General features: G+C 42.6%; 3 protein-coding genes across 6 annotated transcripts in view; all 3 read left to right on the forward strand.

The window, feature by feature from the left end:
- The first annotated feature begins 463 nt into the window (after window positions 1–463).
- LOC137128963 (claudin-1-like) lies at window positions 464–3727 on the forward strand. The gene is made up of 6 exons (XM_067507696.1): window positions 464–622; window positions 1725–1952; window positions 2517–2681; window positions 2773–2854; window positions 2928–3041; window positions 3440–3727. Exons 2-6 carry the CDS (start codon window positions 1736–1738, stop codon window positions 3534–3536), a joined length of 675 nt encoding a protein of 224 aa, XP_067363797.1. The 5' UTR covers window positions 464–622; window positions 1725–1735; the 3' UTR covers window positions 3537–3727.
- Window positions 3728–3880: 153 nt separating this feature from the next.
- Window positions 3881–8131, forward strand: LOC137128962 (papilin-like). Of its 4 annotated transcripts, none has more exons than XR_010914666.1 (7): window positions 3881–4958; window positions 5628–5678; window positions 5782–5946; window positions 6216–6503; window positions 6590–6716; window positions 6958–7011; window positions 7255–7340. XR_010914666.1 is itself a non-coding variant. In XM_067507695.1 (7 exons), exons 1-6 carry the CDS (start codon window positions 4646–4648, stop codon window positions 7374–7376), a joined length of 885 nt encoding a protein of 294 aa, XP_067363796.1. In that variant the 5' UTR covers window positions 3881–4645; the 3' UTR covers window positions 7377–7406; window positions 7529–8131. The 4 variants fall into 4 exon arrangements, 2 of the variants coding, with proteins under 2 accessions (XP_067363796.1, XP_067363794.1); XM_067507695.1 differs by lacking the exon at window positions 6590–6716 and adding an exon at window positions 7529–8131 and having other exon boundaries at window positions 6216–6395; window positions 7255–7406; XM_067507693.1 differs by lacking the exon at window positions 6590–6716 and adding an exon at window positions 7529–8131 and having other exon boundaries at window positions 6216–6395; window positions 7255–7356.
- Window positions 8132–8386: 255 nt separating this feature from the next.
- The window catches only part of exoc3l2b (exocyst complex component 3-like 2b), a 32145-nt gene continuing 27343 nt past the window's right edge, over window positions 8387–13188 (forward strand). The window contains exon 1 of the mRNA XM_067506867.1: window positions 8387–8673. The gene's annotated coding sequence lies outside the window, so the exon portion shown is untranslated. The remainder of the gene's footprint in view (window positions 8674–13188) is intronic.

A 13188-nucleotide genomic window follows, 5' to 3' on the forward strand; every position in this document is an offset into this window, starting at 1 on the left:
CTGCTGCATTAGTGTTTTCTATGGAAATTAAGTCTTTTTTTGTATTGAGATTTACTGTTATTATCAAAAAGGTTTTAATAATAAAAATGATTACTTGTTTATCTACATTTTTTATTTTTTCTTCATCATCTGTTTGTTTTTATGTGTGACTCTGTCAGACTAATACTTAAAGAAATACTCTTAGTGCAGTTCTGTTACTTAAGGTACAACTTACAGCCTGTACTGAGTACAACTTGAGAAAAGAATTTTAAGTGGTACTTTGTGGTGCAATAGTAGCTCTTATCTGTTCAGGGCTGCATAAATATTAATTAGTCACACTTAGCTGTTTGTTGAGACTATATGAGTTCAGAAAGACAAATCTGCCTCCATTGAACTTTTCCTCCAAGCTGAAACCTGCTTTTAAAACGGAGATTTAGAGGTGAGGGAATCCTGAATGTCAACACTGTGTGTTCAGTGGTGGTTTGTCCTCCCCGGAGTTCAATGACCCTGAACACCAACGGACCAGATCAGGGTCATGTATCGCAGAAACCAACCTGACAAACAGCAGGAGAGAAGAACGAAGAGCAGAGACACGAAACTAACCTGTTAAACTCAGCTGTAAGAACAAACCGTTTGTTTTTTGGTAAGTGTCACTTTGCTTTTAATTCATTCCAAACAGTAAAGATGCAGTGTTCATCTGTAAAGAGTTCAGGTTTTCATTTTGTACTATTAGCATGAGTTCTGGCTCAATTTGATTAAATTCACTAAACTCAGCAGAAAGCAGGAGCTACACTGAACCAAACTTAGTGAATTCCTGAATGGATTACTGAAAGGACACTGGACACGGGATCAGGGGAGACCCCTCGCCTCACCTGCAAAATATCTCAGCAATTACACAAAACAAAAAAGAAACAAAATTATGCTCAAACTGTCCTCGGAGATACATAAAGGCCTCAGTGAAACATCAAATTACCTCAGAGACAAAACCATTACCAGTTAGCGACGCTGTTACTCAATGTTACTTTGCACAGTTGTGCAAAAGTTCATTTGAATGGAACGAGCTGAATGTACATTGTTCAAAGTTTAGTGTTTAGAGTTGGCATCCACCTAAATGAGGTTTAATGTTAGGGGATGCAAACTGAACCCTAAACCAGATGTATAACGTTGCACATTCAGCTACTAATTCAGTACTAATGTTCCTTCTTCATCAGAAGTGACAAAAATGGTGAAGCAGTGCATGAAAACAAACCCTAAAAATTAAAAAGTGAAGAGGCTCACATCCCCCTCAATAAATAATTTAAAATGTACTTACTTTTCGGAAAAAGAGACATTTGTAAAAGCTAACTGCATTAAAAATTAATTTGATTAAAAAAGTCTTTTTTTTTGTCCTTTCGGTTTATCCCGTGAGTTCAGCGACGCCACAGCGGATCATTGTCCACATGTTGATTTGGCCCAGTTTGTTTCGCCCTTCCTGATGCAAACCTCCCTAATTTCTACCGGGCTTGGACCAGCACTGCACAGCTGGGGAGGGGATGGGCAGTTAGGGGTTCAGTGTCTTGCCCAGAGACACTTCTACATATAGCCGGGATCAGGGATCGAAATCAAACCACTGACCCTGTGGTCAGTGAACGACTGCCTTTACCAACTGACTTACAGCCGCCCATACTTTTTTATTGTGTGTGTGTGTGTTATGGCATATTTGGTTTTGGTCTCAGCTGGCTGTTGACCCCCTGCTCTATTTTCAGCTGTAGGAAGCATGGTGATGGGCTTGCAGATTGTGGGTCTGGTTCTGGGCGTGGTTTCCTGGTGTCTACAGTCCAGCTGTACATCTTCCCAGGTGTGGAAGATAAGGAGTCAGGTGGACACGATCACCACCAGTCAGTGGCAGTTTGAAGGTCTGTGGATGAGCTGTGCCGCCACCTCGCTCGGCTCACTCCAGTGCAGCAAGTTCAAGACGGTGCTGGGGCTGCCAGGTGAGGACTTCACGCATGTGTCCAATGGTTGGGAAACAGCAAAGTTGGTTTCAATTGATCCCATAAACACACAGAGCGCATGTTGTGTTTACTGGGCACTTTAGGGACACACTGTGTTTCTGGCTATTTATGGTTATATAATGAGTTTAAATCAATTTACCCTGCATGAATTATGCTTTTAAGGGTTAAAATACATTAATTTAAAAACATTTCAGATGAGTCATTTCTCATTTCAAACAGTGCCAAGAAACAAACGTCCCTTAACAGATCTGCTATCCGTATGAAATAGAGTTTATATTCTGTAAATTACTCTCATTTATCATGTAAAACCTGTGAGTAACAATCAATCAATTGCATTCAGTTCATGTGCCTGATAAATATAATTTAATAATGAACAATCAATTGACTGTTTGAACCCATAATTTGTGCAGGAAACCCACTGAAACCAATTAATATATTTTTATATAATAGATCGATCTATAAAGCTTTACGATTAGTTTCAGTTATACAGCCAAACTCCAATGTTGTCAGGTTTCAACTGTTCTCACTCTGCTCACCTGTCAGCTCACCTGCAGGCCTGCAGGGCTCTGATGATCCTGTCCCTGCTGGTGGGTCTGGCCTCCATCATCCTCTCTGTGTTGGGACTCAAGTGCATGAAGATGGGCAGAACGCCGGAGTATATCAAAAACCAGATCGCTCTGAGTGGAGGAGTCACGTTCATCCTGTCCGGTATGTGGCTTGATGCGTTTACATGAGAGGCTGTGTGCCTGCATGTGACTGCATGGGTTAGTGACATGTCTCAGCTGTCTCTGTCCGTCAGGTGTCTTCACTCTGACTGCTGTGTCGTGGTACGCTGCCCGAGTCATCCACGACTTCTATGACCCGCTCTACGGGGGAGTCAGGTCAGTGTCGCATGAAGAAACCACGTCTGATGCTGCTGTCTGATGGTAATGACACTGTGTATCCGTGCTGCAGGTTTGAGCTGGGTACTGGTCTGTATCTGGGCTGGGCGGCCTCCGGATTGGCTCTACTGGGGGGATCTATTCTCTGCTGCTCCTGCAGGAAGGCTTCTCATGCCCCCCCTGCACGGTAAACCCACTACACAACCACACGCTGTTTACTGGGGCCAGACCCAGTTTATTATCTTATCTGCTTTTAATGTAGTCAGTAATTAGAGAATGAGAGTAATTGTGATGGAAATGGTAAAAGCTGGATGTGAGGATCAGATGATGATCATAGGAAGACGTGATTGTGGTTTGTGCCATGTTCTGATGTCTGGAGCCAAAATGTTATGTTTAACTTCATCTGATGTAAAATTTACCAGCTGTGGACAAGTGGCAGACACGGACGTCCTGCCACACAGCACTATCGCAGTTCTTCCACTGGGTGGCGCTGTCACACACATGAACTGATACCGATGACTCAAAATGAAGCAGCAAACCACTCTGTACACATTTATGCTGGTTCTAACATCCTGTCTCCTGCAGGCAGTTCACATACAACTACTCCACAACCAGTCCAGGACCGAGCATCTACAGAGCAGCTCCGGCCTCAGACAACATCAGCTCCAAAGCTTACGTCTAAAGATCCTGGACTCTGCTGCTTTTACACTCAAATTGGGACCAAAACCTTTTTTCTAAATGTCACATTAAACAAATGTGTGTTGATCTGGATTTTTATCGTGAATGTCGCGCATCCTTTTGTTTTGCTGATGCCACTGTCTGTAATCCCTCAGGATTATCTGTGTGCTGTAAATAAAATGTTCCCTGAATCAGTGAGTGTGCAGTAACACAGTTGATCCTTCAGATGTCACTGTGCAAGCTGCATAAAAGCTTCCAGTGGAACGTTGGATTCCTACAGCCTGACACAGATTGAATGATATTTCTTAACACCATCGGCAGTTGAGTGATAGTTATATATTAAATTATAGTTTTTGTAATGTCAGCATAAAGGTCCTGGGTTGGAGCGTGTGGGGCTTTTCTGGCCGGTTGGTTCTTACTTTACCTTTCATTATATGAAAACAGTTTCCTCACTGCAGCTGTGGATGTGCTTTGTTTTATGTTTTAGCCTAATGATTAGAAATAACCCATTTCTGGTTATGACTCATAAAAATGTCTTCAGATTTTGATTCTCACCATCAGACATTTAATATTTATATATGAACTTTAAACATGGAAGTGAGTTAATGCTGTTGGCAACTTTTAGCTCGTTCGCTCCTCAGGTTTCCACCTGTGAAACATCAACTGCTTCTTCTGTCTGCAGCATAGCGAAGGAGAAGAAAGAAAATGATGAATGAACCTATCTGAGCCACAAGGACAAACAAAAAAATCTTGTTGGTTTTTTCACAGGGTGCAACAGGATGTGGTTTCTGGATCAGGCACAGGAGGATCCCACAAACCCACCAACACCACATGAAGTTAGAGAGTTGTGGGCTGAGGAAGCCTGAATCTGTGGATTTACTGTGTGTTGGTAAAATATCTCTGATGTGAAACAAAGAGACACTTCCTTTTGCGAGATTAATAACAATGCCCTTTTAAGAGGAATGTGGGCAGATAAGATCCACATCAAACCAGGAAATATTCTATGTCTTTCCTGGCAGAGTTCACCAGCCTCAGCACACAGTAAAATAGTGTCAAACTTCACTTTTAGCAGTACAATATTTCTCTTCCTGAGCTGTTTTGCAGACCGACATCATGACCAAGCAGGGATTGTTTGTGATCTGGTTCTCTCTGCTGGTGTGGCCTGGTCAGGCCCAGGTCCCCAAACCAGAGCAGTGCCTCATCTCCGGGATCTACAGCTTGATCCAGCTTCCAGAAACAAAGGACTACATGAGCTGCTGGAACAAATGCCTGGCAGAGCCCAATTGTCACATGGCTGTCGTAACCAAACCGGTCAGTGCGTCCAGTCAGTGTCTGCTGGTCAACTGTCTGAACCAGGGCAACCACTCCATACCCAGAGATCCTAGCACAGAGATCAATGTTTACTCCAAGAGCAGCATGGATAACGGTAGGAAGTATTTTCTATAGTATGTAACTGTCCAAACCAGGTTAAACATTTGTGTTGTGGTTCTACACCAGGATGGCCGAGTGGTTAAGGCATTGGGCTTAAGACCCAATGGGCATGAGCCCATGAACCACAGGGTCAGTGGCTAAACTCCCAGTCCTCCTGGCTACATGCTCAGGTGTTCTGCTAATTGCTGTAAAAAAGTACACTGTGAAAAATTACAGTGGTCAGATTAATGAGGAAGGGTTCTGTACTTTGTTCTCGAGCAGCTAAACAACCTTCTGTTTGTTAATCCGTTTGAGCCGATGTTGGTTGAGCAACATTATAGCTGCTGCACTCTGTTAAGAACTTGGGCCCCCTTCACATTTGTTGTCTTAGAAATGCTATGATGACCATATTTATTCATCTGATGGGCAGTTTGTCTGAGTTCCTTCTCCGAGAGACCAGAAAAAGACCAGCAAGGACCTGGCTTAGGAGGCCGACTTGATCCTTCCACAGTCGGAAAAGCATGATCACGAATGGTATTTGTGGAAAGACAGCAGCCAACAAACCAGTTTTCTAAAAGGGGAACAGGGAGAAAAGGCTGAGATATCAAGACATAGAGTGAAACTTAACTTCCTGCACGGCTTGTATGAAAACTGCTGACTGATGTGAAATGCCTTCATCCCACAGAACAAAGAGAGTTCCTGAGAGAACGTGCATATCAACCAGCCAACGAGAGACGTAAGAACAAACCTGTATTCATTCTTAAAACCAGCTGGTTCAGTCACTGTTCCTGCTTTTCCTTAAGGTAAAACGGCTGTGTCTACTCTCCTGTTTCCCACAGTTCGCTGCTTTGATTCCATCAGTGACAGCAGCTGCAGGTCTGGGCTTCCCAGGTTCTTCTACAACAGCACCAGTTACAGGTGTGAGCACTTCTTTAGCGGCTGTGGATCCAACAAGAACTCGTTTGAAACTGTGGAGGGCTGTGAAGCCCTCTGCAATGAAAAATGTAAGACAAATATGTTGCTTGTGCCTTTCAAACAGAGCAGCATAGTTTATCCTTCTAACTTTTTTTAAAGGTTATTTAGTGGAATGGAACACGTGAGACACAAAGTTTTTTATTTTATATCCGAATCCATTAACCATTGTGTTACCGTCTCATCAGATCTAATAACATCTTTTTACTTCTAGAGGATTTGCAGATTTGCAGCCTGACGTTCTGAACATGTGTGAACATTGAATCAAGGACAACATTACAGTATCTCCTTCTCTTACTAGTCCGTTGTTATCGGCCCAAGAAGTACGGTGGATGCAGCGCGCGGTTTTCTAAATTCTTCTACAACGTGACGAGTCGGCGATGTGAGAGGTTTAATTTCAGCGGCTGTGGGTCCAATGGAAACATCTTCAGCACTGCAGAGGAGTGTGAACAGCTGTGTGGTGATGGTGAACTTGAAAATGGTTTGTCTGAGATTCCAAACACTGACACTGAATGGAAATTCCCTACTGCAGCAAAGGGTTCCTGCTCTGCTTTTTCCCAACCTACCTGCTGCAGATTACGTGGATCAGGTGTGTTCAGCCAATCAACCTTTACCTTTACCTAATCAAAAGCTGGAAGAGACCACTCCATCCTTATTTGACATGGTATCTTCCAGGTCTTCAGTGACTGAACACACCTGAAAAGGTGATCAGCAGTGGGCAGTTGGAAGACAACCAGAGCAGGGGGGGTCCTTCAAGGCCAGGATTGAGGACCAAATTTTTTTCATTCAATGCTAAAAAATGGTAAACGTTTTTTTTTTTTTTACATCATTTAATGGATTCAGGATCTAAATCAATATTTTCAATCAATTTAATCAATTTTATCAATTTAAACCTGTGCAATATTTCCCATCTTCTGTGTAGGTGCTGTTTCTTCCATTTAATTATGAAACTGCATCATCTGAATATATGTTCACATGAGTTTGCAGCCATGCTGATGGCAGATTATTGATTGTACATCATGTGTTCACTAATTGACATACAGATGATGAAAAACATCACCCAGGTCCCAGGATCAGTCAGTCTGCTGTGGATTCAGGTAATCACATTACATTTACACAACTATCCCATCACCTCTGCTATGGCTGATGGAAACGTAGTATTTAAATATATTTGGACACTATTTACTTGTATTTGTGGCTCCTTCAAAATATCCTAAAATACACATAGTCAGTACGCATTCGGAATTTATTAGAATAAAGGGGAAGACATCAGATGTCAGACACTTTGTTTTCAGTGGATCAAACCTCCTGATCTTCCTGATCTTCCTCCTCTTCTTTAGCCGTCCTTTACTTTGGTATTCTGGTCTTCTTGTTGCTGATGGCCTTCGTAGTCCATATACAGCGCCGCAGATGGTCCCAGTGTCCACGTGCCCTCGGTTGGAGTGAGTTGTCACCATACTGAAACAAGGATTTAACAGATGCAGAGCAACGGGTTTGTTGTAGCTGTAAATATTACTGAGGAGGCGGTGAAAAATGACAACATCTACGATTGACCTGATATTTTATACAAATAATTCGGTTTTATGTTGGTTTTGTTTCTTTCTTTGTCCCCAGTGACAAAAGACGCCTACTCTCAGTGTCGGATGTTTCAGAAGAGTCTGCATAGAGATTCAAAATGAGTCGTCAATGAAAAAGACAAAAAGTCTGATGATGTTTCCTAAATTTCTTCTTCTCAACTAAGATTTGGTTACTTCCTTAATGAAACAAACAGGAGCATTTTTGGAAACTTTATTTCGCATTTAGTTTTCTGGTGTGTGTGTTTGTTATGGGATAATTCAGGATAGAGTTTTTTGTGATAGGTTTTATTAATATCTTCTTGTTCTTCACTCTTACCTCTGTTTATTACTAGATTCAGACATTTTATTAATGAAAACCACATTTTTAAATGTTTATTTTCTCTATTAGCTGCATGTTTTTGACGTATTTGAATGTTTTCTTTCTGCATTTCAGTCACTTTTCAAGTTACAATCTGAATAATTGAGTCCACTTTCTCTAAAGGTTTGAGCTCTTGTATCAGTGAAGCTGTTGTAGACAAACCTCCTGGTACCAAAACCTGACAGGTCATTAATTAACTTTGGACTTGTTTGCTTGTATCTTTGTGTTTTGTTGTGATTTAGAAAATAAAATCCACCATAGAGATGCTCCAGCTCCAAATTATGCTGCTGTGTTGTTTGGGTCTCTTTAGGGGGGCTGGGGGCCCTGCACATGTCTTTGTCCAGGGGACCTTTATCTGAGAGTCGGTCTATGATCAGGGGCCACCACAGCGTGTAGTGTGTATGTGTATGCGTTTGTTTGTGTGTGTGTGTGCTGGTGGGGGTCAACACAGATGGGGAGGTGGGAGGAAGAGGAAAAGATGACTATTTCCTGCTTCAGCTAGAAAATAAAACAAACAGGAAACAAGGAGCAGAACTCCCAAAGAGCTCAACAAGGAGCGAGTGGAGCCGGACAGAAACCAGTCGAGTGAGACAGAACCACAGGGAGGACGGCAGAACCCAGCAGAACCCGGCAAACGCAGAAGGAACCTGCAGCAGACATTCAGTAAACTTATATGAGGAGAGAGGAACCAGCTATAGGAACATCAGGCCTGAGGGAACCACAACAGAACGCAGTAAAACAGACACACAACATGGACTGTGTGGACACAGACATGTCAGAGTGCTGAGGAAAAGTCCTGGAATATATTTGTAAAAGAAGAAAAGGTAAGATCTGCTTCTTTAATCCATGTGCATGGAGGTACTCATCTTCTGGGGGCATTTTATTACCCAGTAATCGATAGTTTAGTTCTTTAAACAGGATCACCGCGAATATCAGCACACAACAGATGAAGTTTATTTAAAACCAACTGGAGCTGAACCGGTTATGTTAATAAAACCTGAAATAAATGAAGCACAAATAAAAACAGCTGCTGCTGAAGCTCCATCTCGTGTACCCACATCTGCAGGTACAGGTGTGATGAAAAACAGGAAAAGCGACACAGTGGAGCCCAACCTGGCAACACGGAGATCAGCTGAACAAAGATTAGGCTAAAGAAAAAGACCTGACTCTGACTGTGTGTGCGCGCGTGCTGAGTCAATTAAACAGCTGAACTCACACACGAAGGCGACGGCGTCGACAGACACAGAGGATCTTGCAGGTCCAGCTGCTGGTTTTGGCTTCAGTCTGCAGTTTTTGTCTTTAAAACAACTTTCACATCATAAACCATCATTTTTATTCAGAACTGTAGTAAATTATTCCTCCAGCCGCTCAGATGTCAGTGTTTCCGCCAAAGTCCAGTTGTGTTTTCCAGCAGAATCCAGGTAGGATTCTGCAGGTCTGAGCAGGGAGTTTCTCACTTATTACTATCATTAATAACAAATCCCCATCACTACGTTGCTGTAGAATTATTTGCAGTTGGGAATATGAGTCTAAAGAGAAAACCTACATTTTTTTTCCTCCGAGGACAGGACACATGGACACACACTCGTTTGTTGTGGACACTGGATAAATAGCAGGAATCCAGGCTCTGGTTCTGTGTCACTAATTAAAGGGGCACTAATCTCTGGTCCAAAGAGGATGGGACCAAACTAAACCCAGGTGCAGTGGCTCCATCAGGACACAGCGTTCACCTGTACACGTGATGCAGCTGGCTCACACTATCCCATAAGTCCTAGTGTTTGTGCTAAGCTAGGCTAACCAAACCCCAACCTGAAATCCTTCTGAGCAGAAAGCATTCCAAAAACCGTGGTTCTGGTCCTTTTAAGCCCCACTCTGACATCCTGCTCGCTGTCTCCTGTTACCTCTGCTCGGCTCAGAGTGTGTTTCCTCAGCTGTGTGTGTGTGTGTGTGTGTGTGCTGACTGACACCTTCCTCTGTGAGTACGTGTCTCTGTGGTGACAGATTGATGAGTCAGGGCTGAGTCCAGGTCCTCAGTCCTGCCCAGTTACTCAGAACCATCCAAACTCTGCTGGTGAATGAGGCAGAGCTTAGCCCGGGTGCATGATGGGTGGAAGTAATTATGACATCAATGACACAGTCACACCCCACTTCCTGTGTCCTTCTTCCACCTGTGTTTGGTTTTTATAACTTCAAACAAACTTTACGATTAATATTTCTTTTTATTTTGCTTTGTTAGGATACAAACAGAAACAACGAATGATCATGCTTTAAATAATAATCGTCTGGCTACAGACCCCCAGACTTTGTGGTTATTGTTGCCAGTTTTTAGTGTTTTGGTGTCGTTTTTAAGTCAGTGTTTGGGGTTTTTTTCGTCATGTGAACCCTTAATTCGTGGAGACACTCAGGCCTGTGGTCCCGCAACATTTGCACATTCACTACTCCGTGCATCACTCCATCCTCTGTTTTAATATTCTTCTGTAGATATTTGGTATCGGTAATGGATTTAATAAAAACTCCACATGACAGAGAGTAGAAAAGTTAGTGTTTACCAGGAAAAGAAAAGTGATTGAGCAAACAGCCTCATCAGCACCAAGATGTATTAATATCACCATGACTTCTCCTTTTCTGCTTTTGAGCACAGCTCGTTGACGGCAGCGAAATCAGCATCAGGCTGTGAAACTTGATTAAATCACCAAGTGCAGCAGAAATCAGACCTCTGACTTTGAAGACTTCTCTTTTTCTGACCCAGTGACCACATGAGAGCACAAACACACGCCCTAACTTCTAATGTGCAGCTGCTGACTCAGCTCCACAATTTCTAATGTTTCCATTACTGAGAGTCACAGGTTCCAAGATTCAAGCTTCAGATTTTATGTCACACAGGCAGATTTTAGTCTTTAATGATGACTGAAGTGATTTTTGGGTTTTTTTTGTGTGTGTGTGTGTGTGTGTGTGTGTGTGTGTGTGAGGGGGGGGAGTTCAACAACTGTAATGTCAGTTGTCACATTACAACAAAGAAGAAGCTGATAAACGACCTGATCGAGCACAAATCATTGCTGCTCTCTGATTGGTCAGCAGGATGAGCCTCGCTCAAAAGCTTTTAGACTTGATTGTCTCTGCATTGCTGCTGTTCTGGGATCTGTTCTGGGACAATAAGGAAAATGAGCTCCCAGTGCACGCATTTAGTTGTAGGACATAAAGCTTTGTGTTCTGACATCATTGGACATGAATTCTTACAGACATCCCTGAGATTAGTGAATAAGAAAATAAATAGACAGCTTACGTAAAGTTACTCCCCAACTCGACTAGTCTGTAAAACACAGATCAGCAGTTCAAACTGGCCTTGTTTTTGTTTGGGGAATAAAGTCTGTTTAAGTCTAAAGTTTGTTATTTTAAAGAGAAAATGACTAAAGAAAAGATTGAAATGTACATGATTGATGAATTTGAATGTTAATATTTACTAAATTAGTTTTTATATGAATTGAAAAATAAAAGAGCTTAATGGACAACAGATCAGATAGATCAATCTATTAATCAAAAATAATCAATAGGTTAATGAACAAAGAAGTAATCATTAGGTGCAGGTCTTATCATGTTTTATTCAATGTCATTTTGTGTTTTCATATTTTGATTATTGTAGCTGTTGGAACCAGACGAGTCGTCTCTGCAGGAGCTGAGGTCTGTTGTATAAATGAGTTTGGATTTAGTCTGAAAGTCTCTCAGATGTGTTGAGAAACTGCGTGTCTGCAGTTTGTGACCCTGGAGGATCAGTGTCGGTCTGTCAGATAACACTGAGCTGTGGGCAGCCTGGACATGATGTGCACACGAGTTGTTTGTGTGTTTGTACAGTGCAGATATGATGAAAGTGGTTATGCAACAGCACTGATGGAGATCAGGGTGAAGGAGGGAGACAAAGACCTCAACATGTCCTGCGTGATTGATACACTTGATAATCCCTCATTCTGTGCAGGGTGGGACACTCTGATTGGCTGTTTGATTTAGTGAAGCTGCTGGTGCTTGTAAGGGCCTTTATCAGAGATGTCCATTATTAGAGGACAGTCCACAGTCCCTGTCACGCAGGTGAAGACCCTGTGCTAGGTCTTATTAGCTGTAGTCTTAGCGATGCGTTCAGGTGCCACTTGTTGCTCAGATGAAGGAAAACTAGGCCCCAGTCCACAGAACCACACGAGGTCCAGTGTTGTTGATTAACGTTGTTGATGTAGTTTTTTTCCAACAAGTCTCATTTAGTTTGTGTTTCTTCCGTTTGCGCCATTAAAGCTGCTGCTGTGTTACTGTTTCTCTGTGTGTTTCTTAGTGTGTAGCACTAACCACACACTGGTTGACTCTCTCTCTTCCCTGTGATGCCATCTTCCAGCCTCTGGGTGGGAGGGGCATGAGAAACATCTGGTGTTGCACTGCCTACGCCAGCGGCATTATGGGTCTGGTCCTGCCCCGGTCACCACAGTAACAGACCTTACAGCCGCGAGGCCTCATCTCCTGTTCAGAATGAGCTTCCACTTCCTTTCAAACACTGTGTGTTGTGCTATCTGACCTGTTGTGTCATAGTGAAGGGATGGACATCAAAAACAGAAGCTTTGATTTGATCAGCAGGAAGTGAAGTTCAGGCTGGTTCTAGCCGACAGTCTGTGGCCATTGTGTGTGTGTTGAATGCGGAGTTAACGAGTATTGTGTCAGTGCTTTTGAGAAGTGTGTGTCTGTGTGTGTTTACCAGCTGACCAATGATTACCAGCAGCAGGAATGTACACACACACACACACACACTTACTGTAATGAACTCCTCAGTAAATGATTTGGAGGAAGGAGATGAGAAACCAAGCAACAGGAAGTGCTTGGACATTTGAACAGAGAGTGAGGTAAGAGCAGGTCTTTACTCAGACCTGGACCCAGGATGGTACCACCGGCTGGAATGTGGCTATAGGATAAGAACCATGGGGAATCACAAGTCAGGATTTATCCATATACTGTTTATCATAAGCAAAGCCAGTGGTCAAACAGCCTAAACATGAACAATGATGAGTTAGTAAAAGTCCTGCGTTTGGTCGAGAGGAAAATGTGGACACCTTGTGTACGAGTCTCAGCTTTACCGTGGTCTTGAAGTTTACATGAAGCTAGAGAACAAAATGTTGGAGCATGTTTCTATTAAACACATGGGAAAACAGCTGCACACTGTAACGTAGAGACTTTAAGAATTTTTCCGTGTGCCCAAAACACATAAGTAACACATTTATGAAGTTAAGTTATAGTTATCAGCGCTCAGATTTGTCTTTAGCTCCCATGTTGGTAATAAACCATGTGACCATTTATGACTCGTTAATTAC

This window comes from Channa argus, chromosome 6 (genome assembly GCF_033026475.1).
Source record: "Channa argus isolate prfri chromosome 6, Channa argus male v1.0, whole genome shotgun sequence".
In the NCBI taxonomy this organism is placed as follows: domain Eukaryota; kingdom Metazoa; phylum Chordata; class Actinopteri; order Anabantiformes; family Channidae; genus Channa; species Channa argus.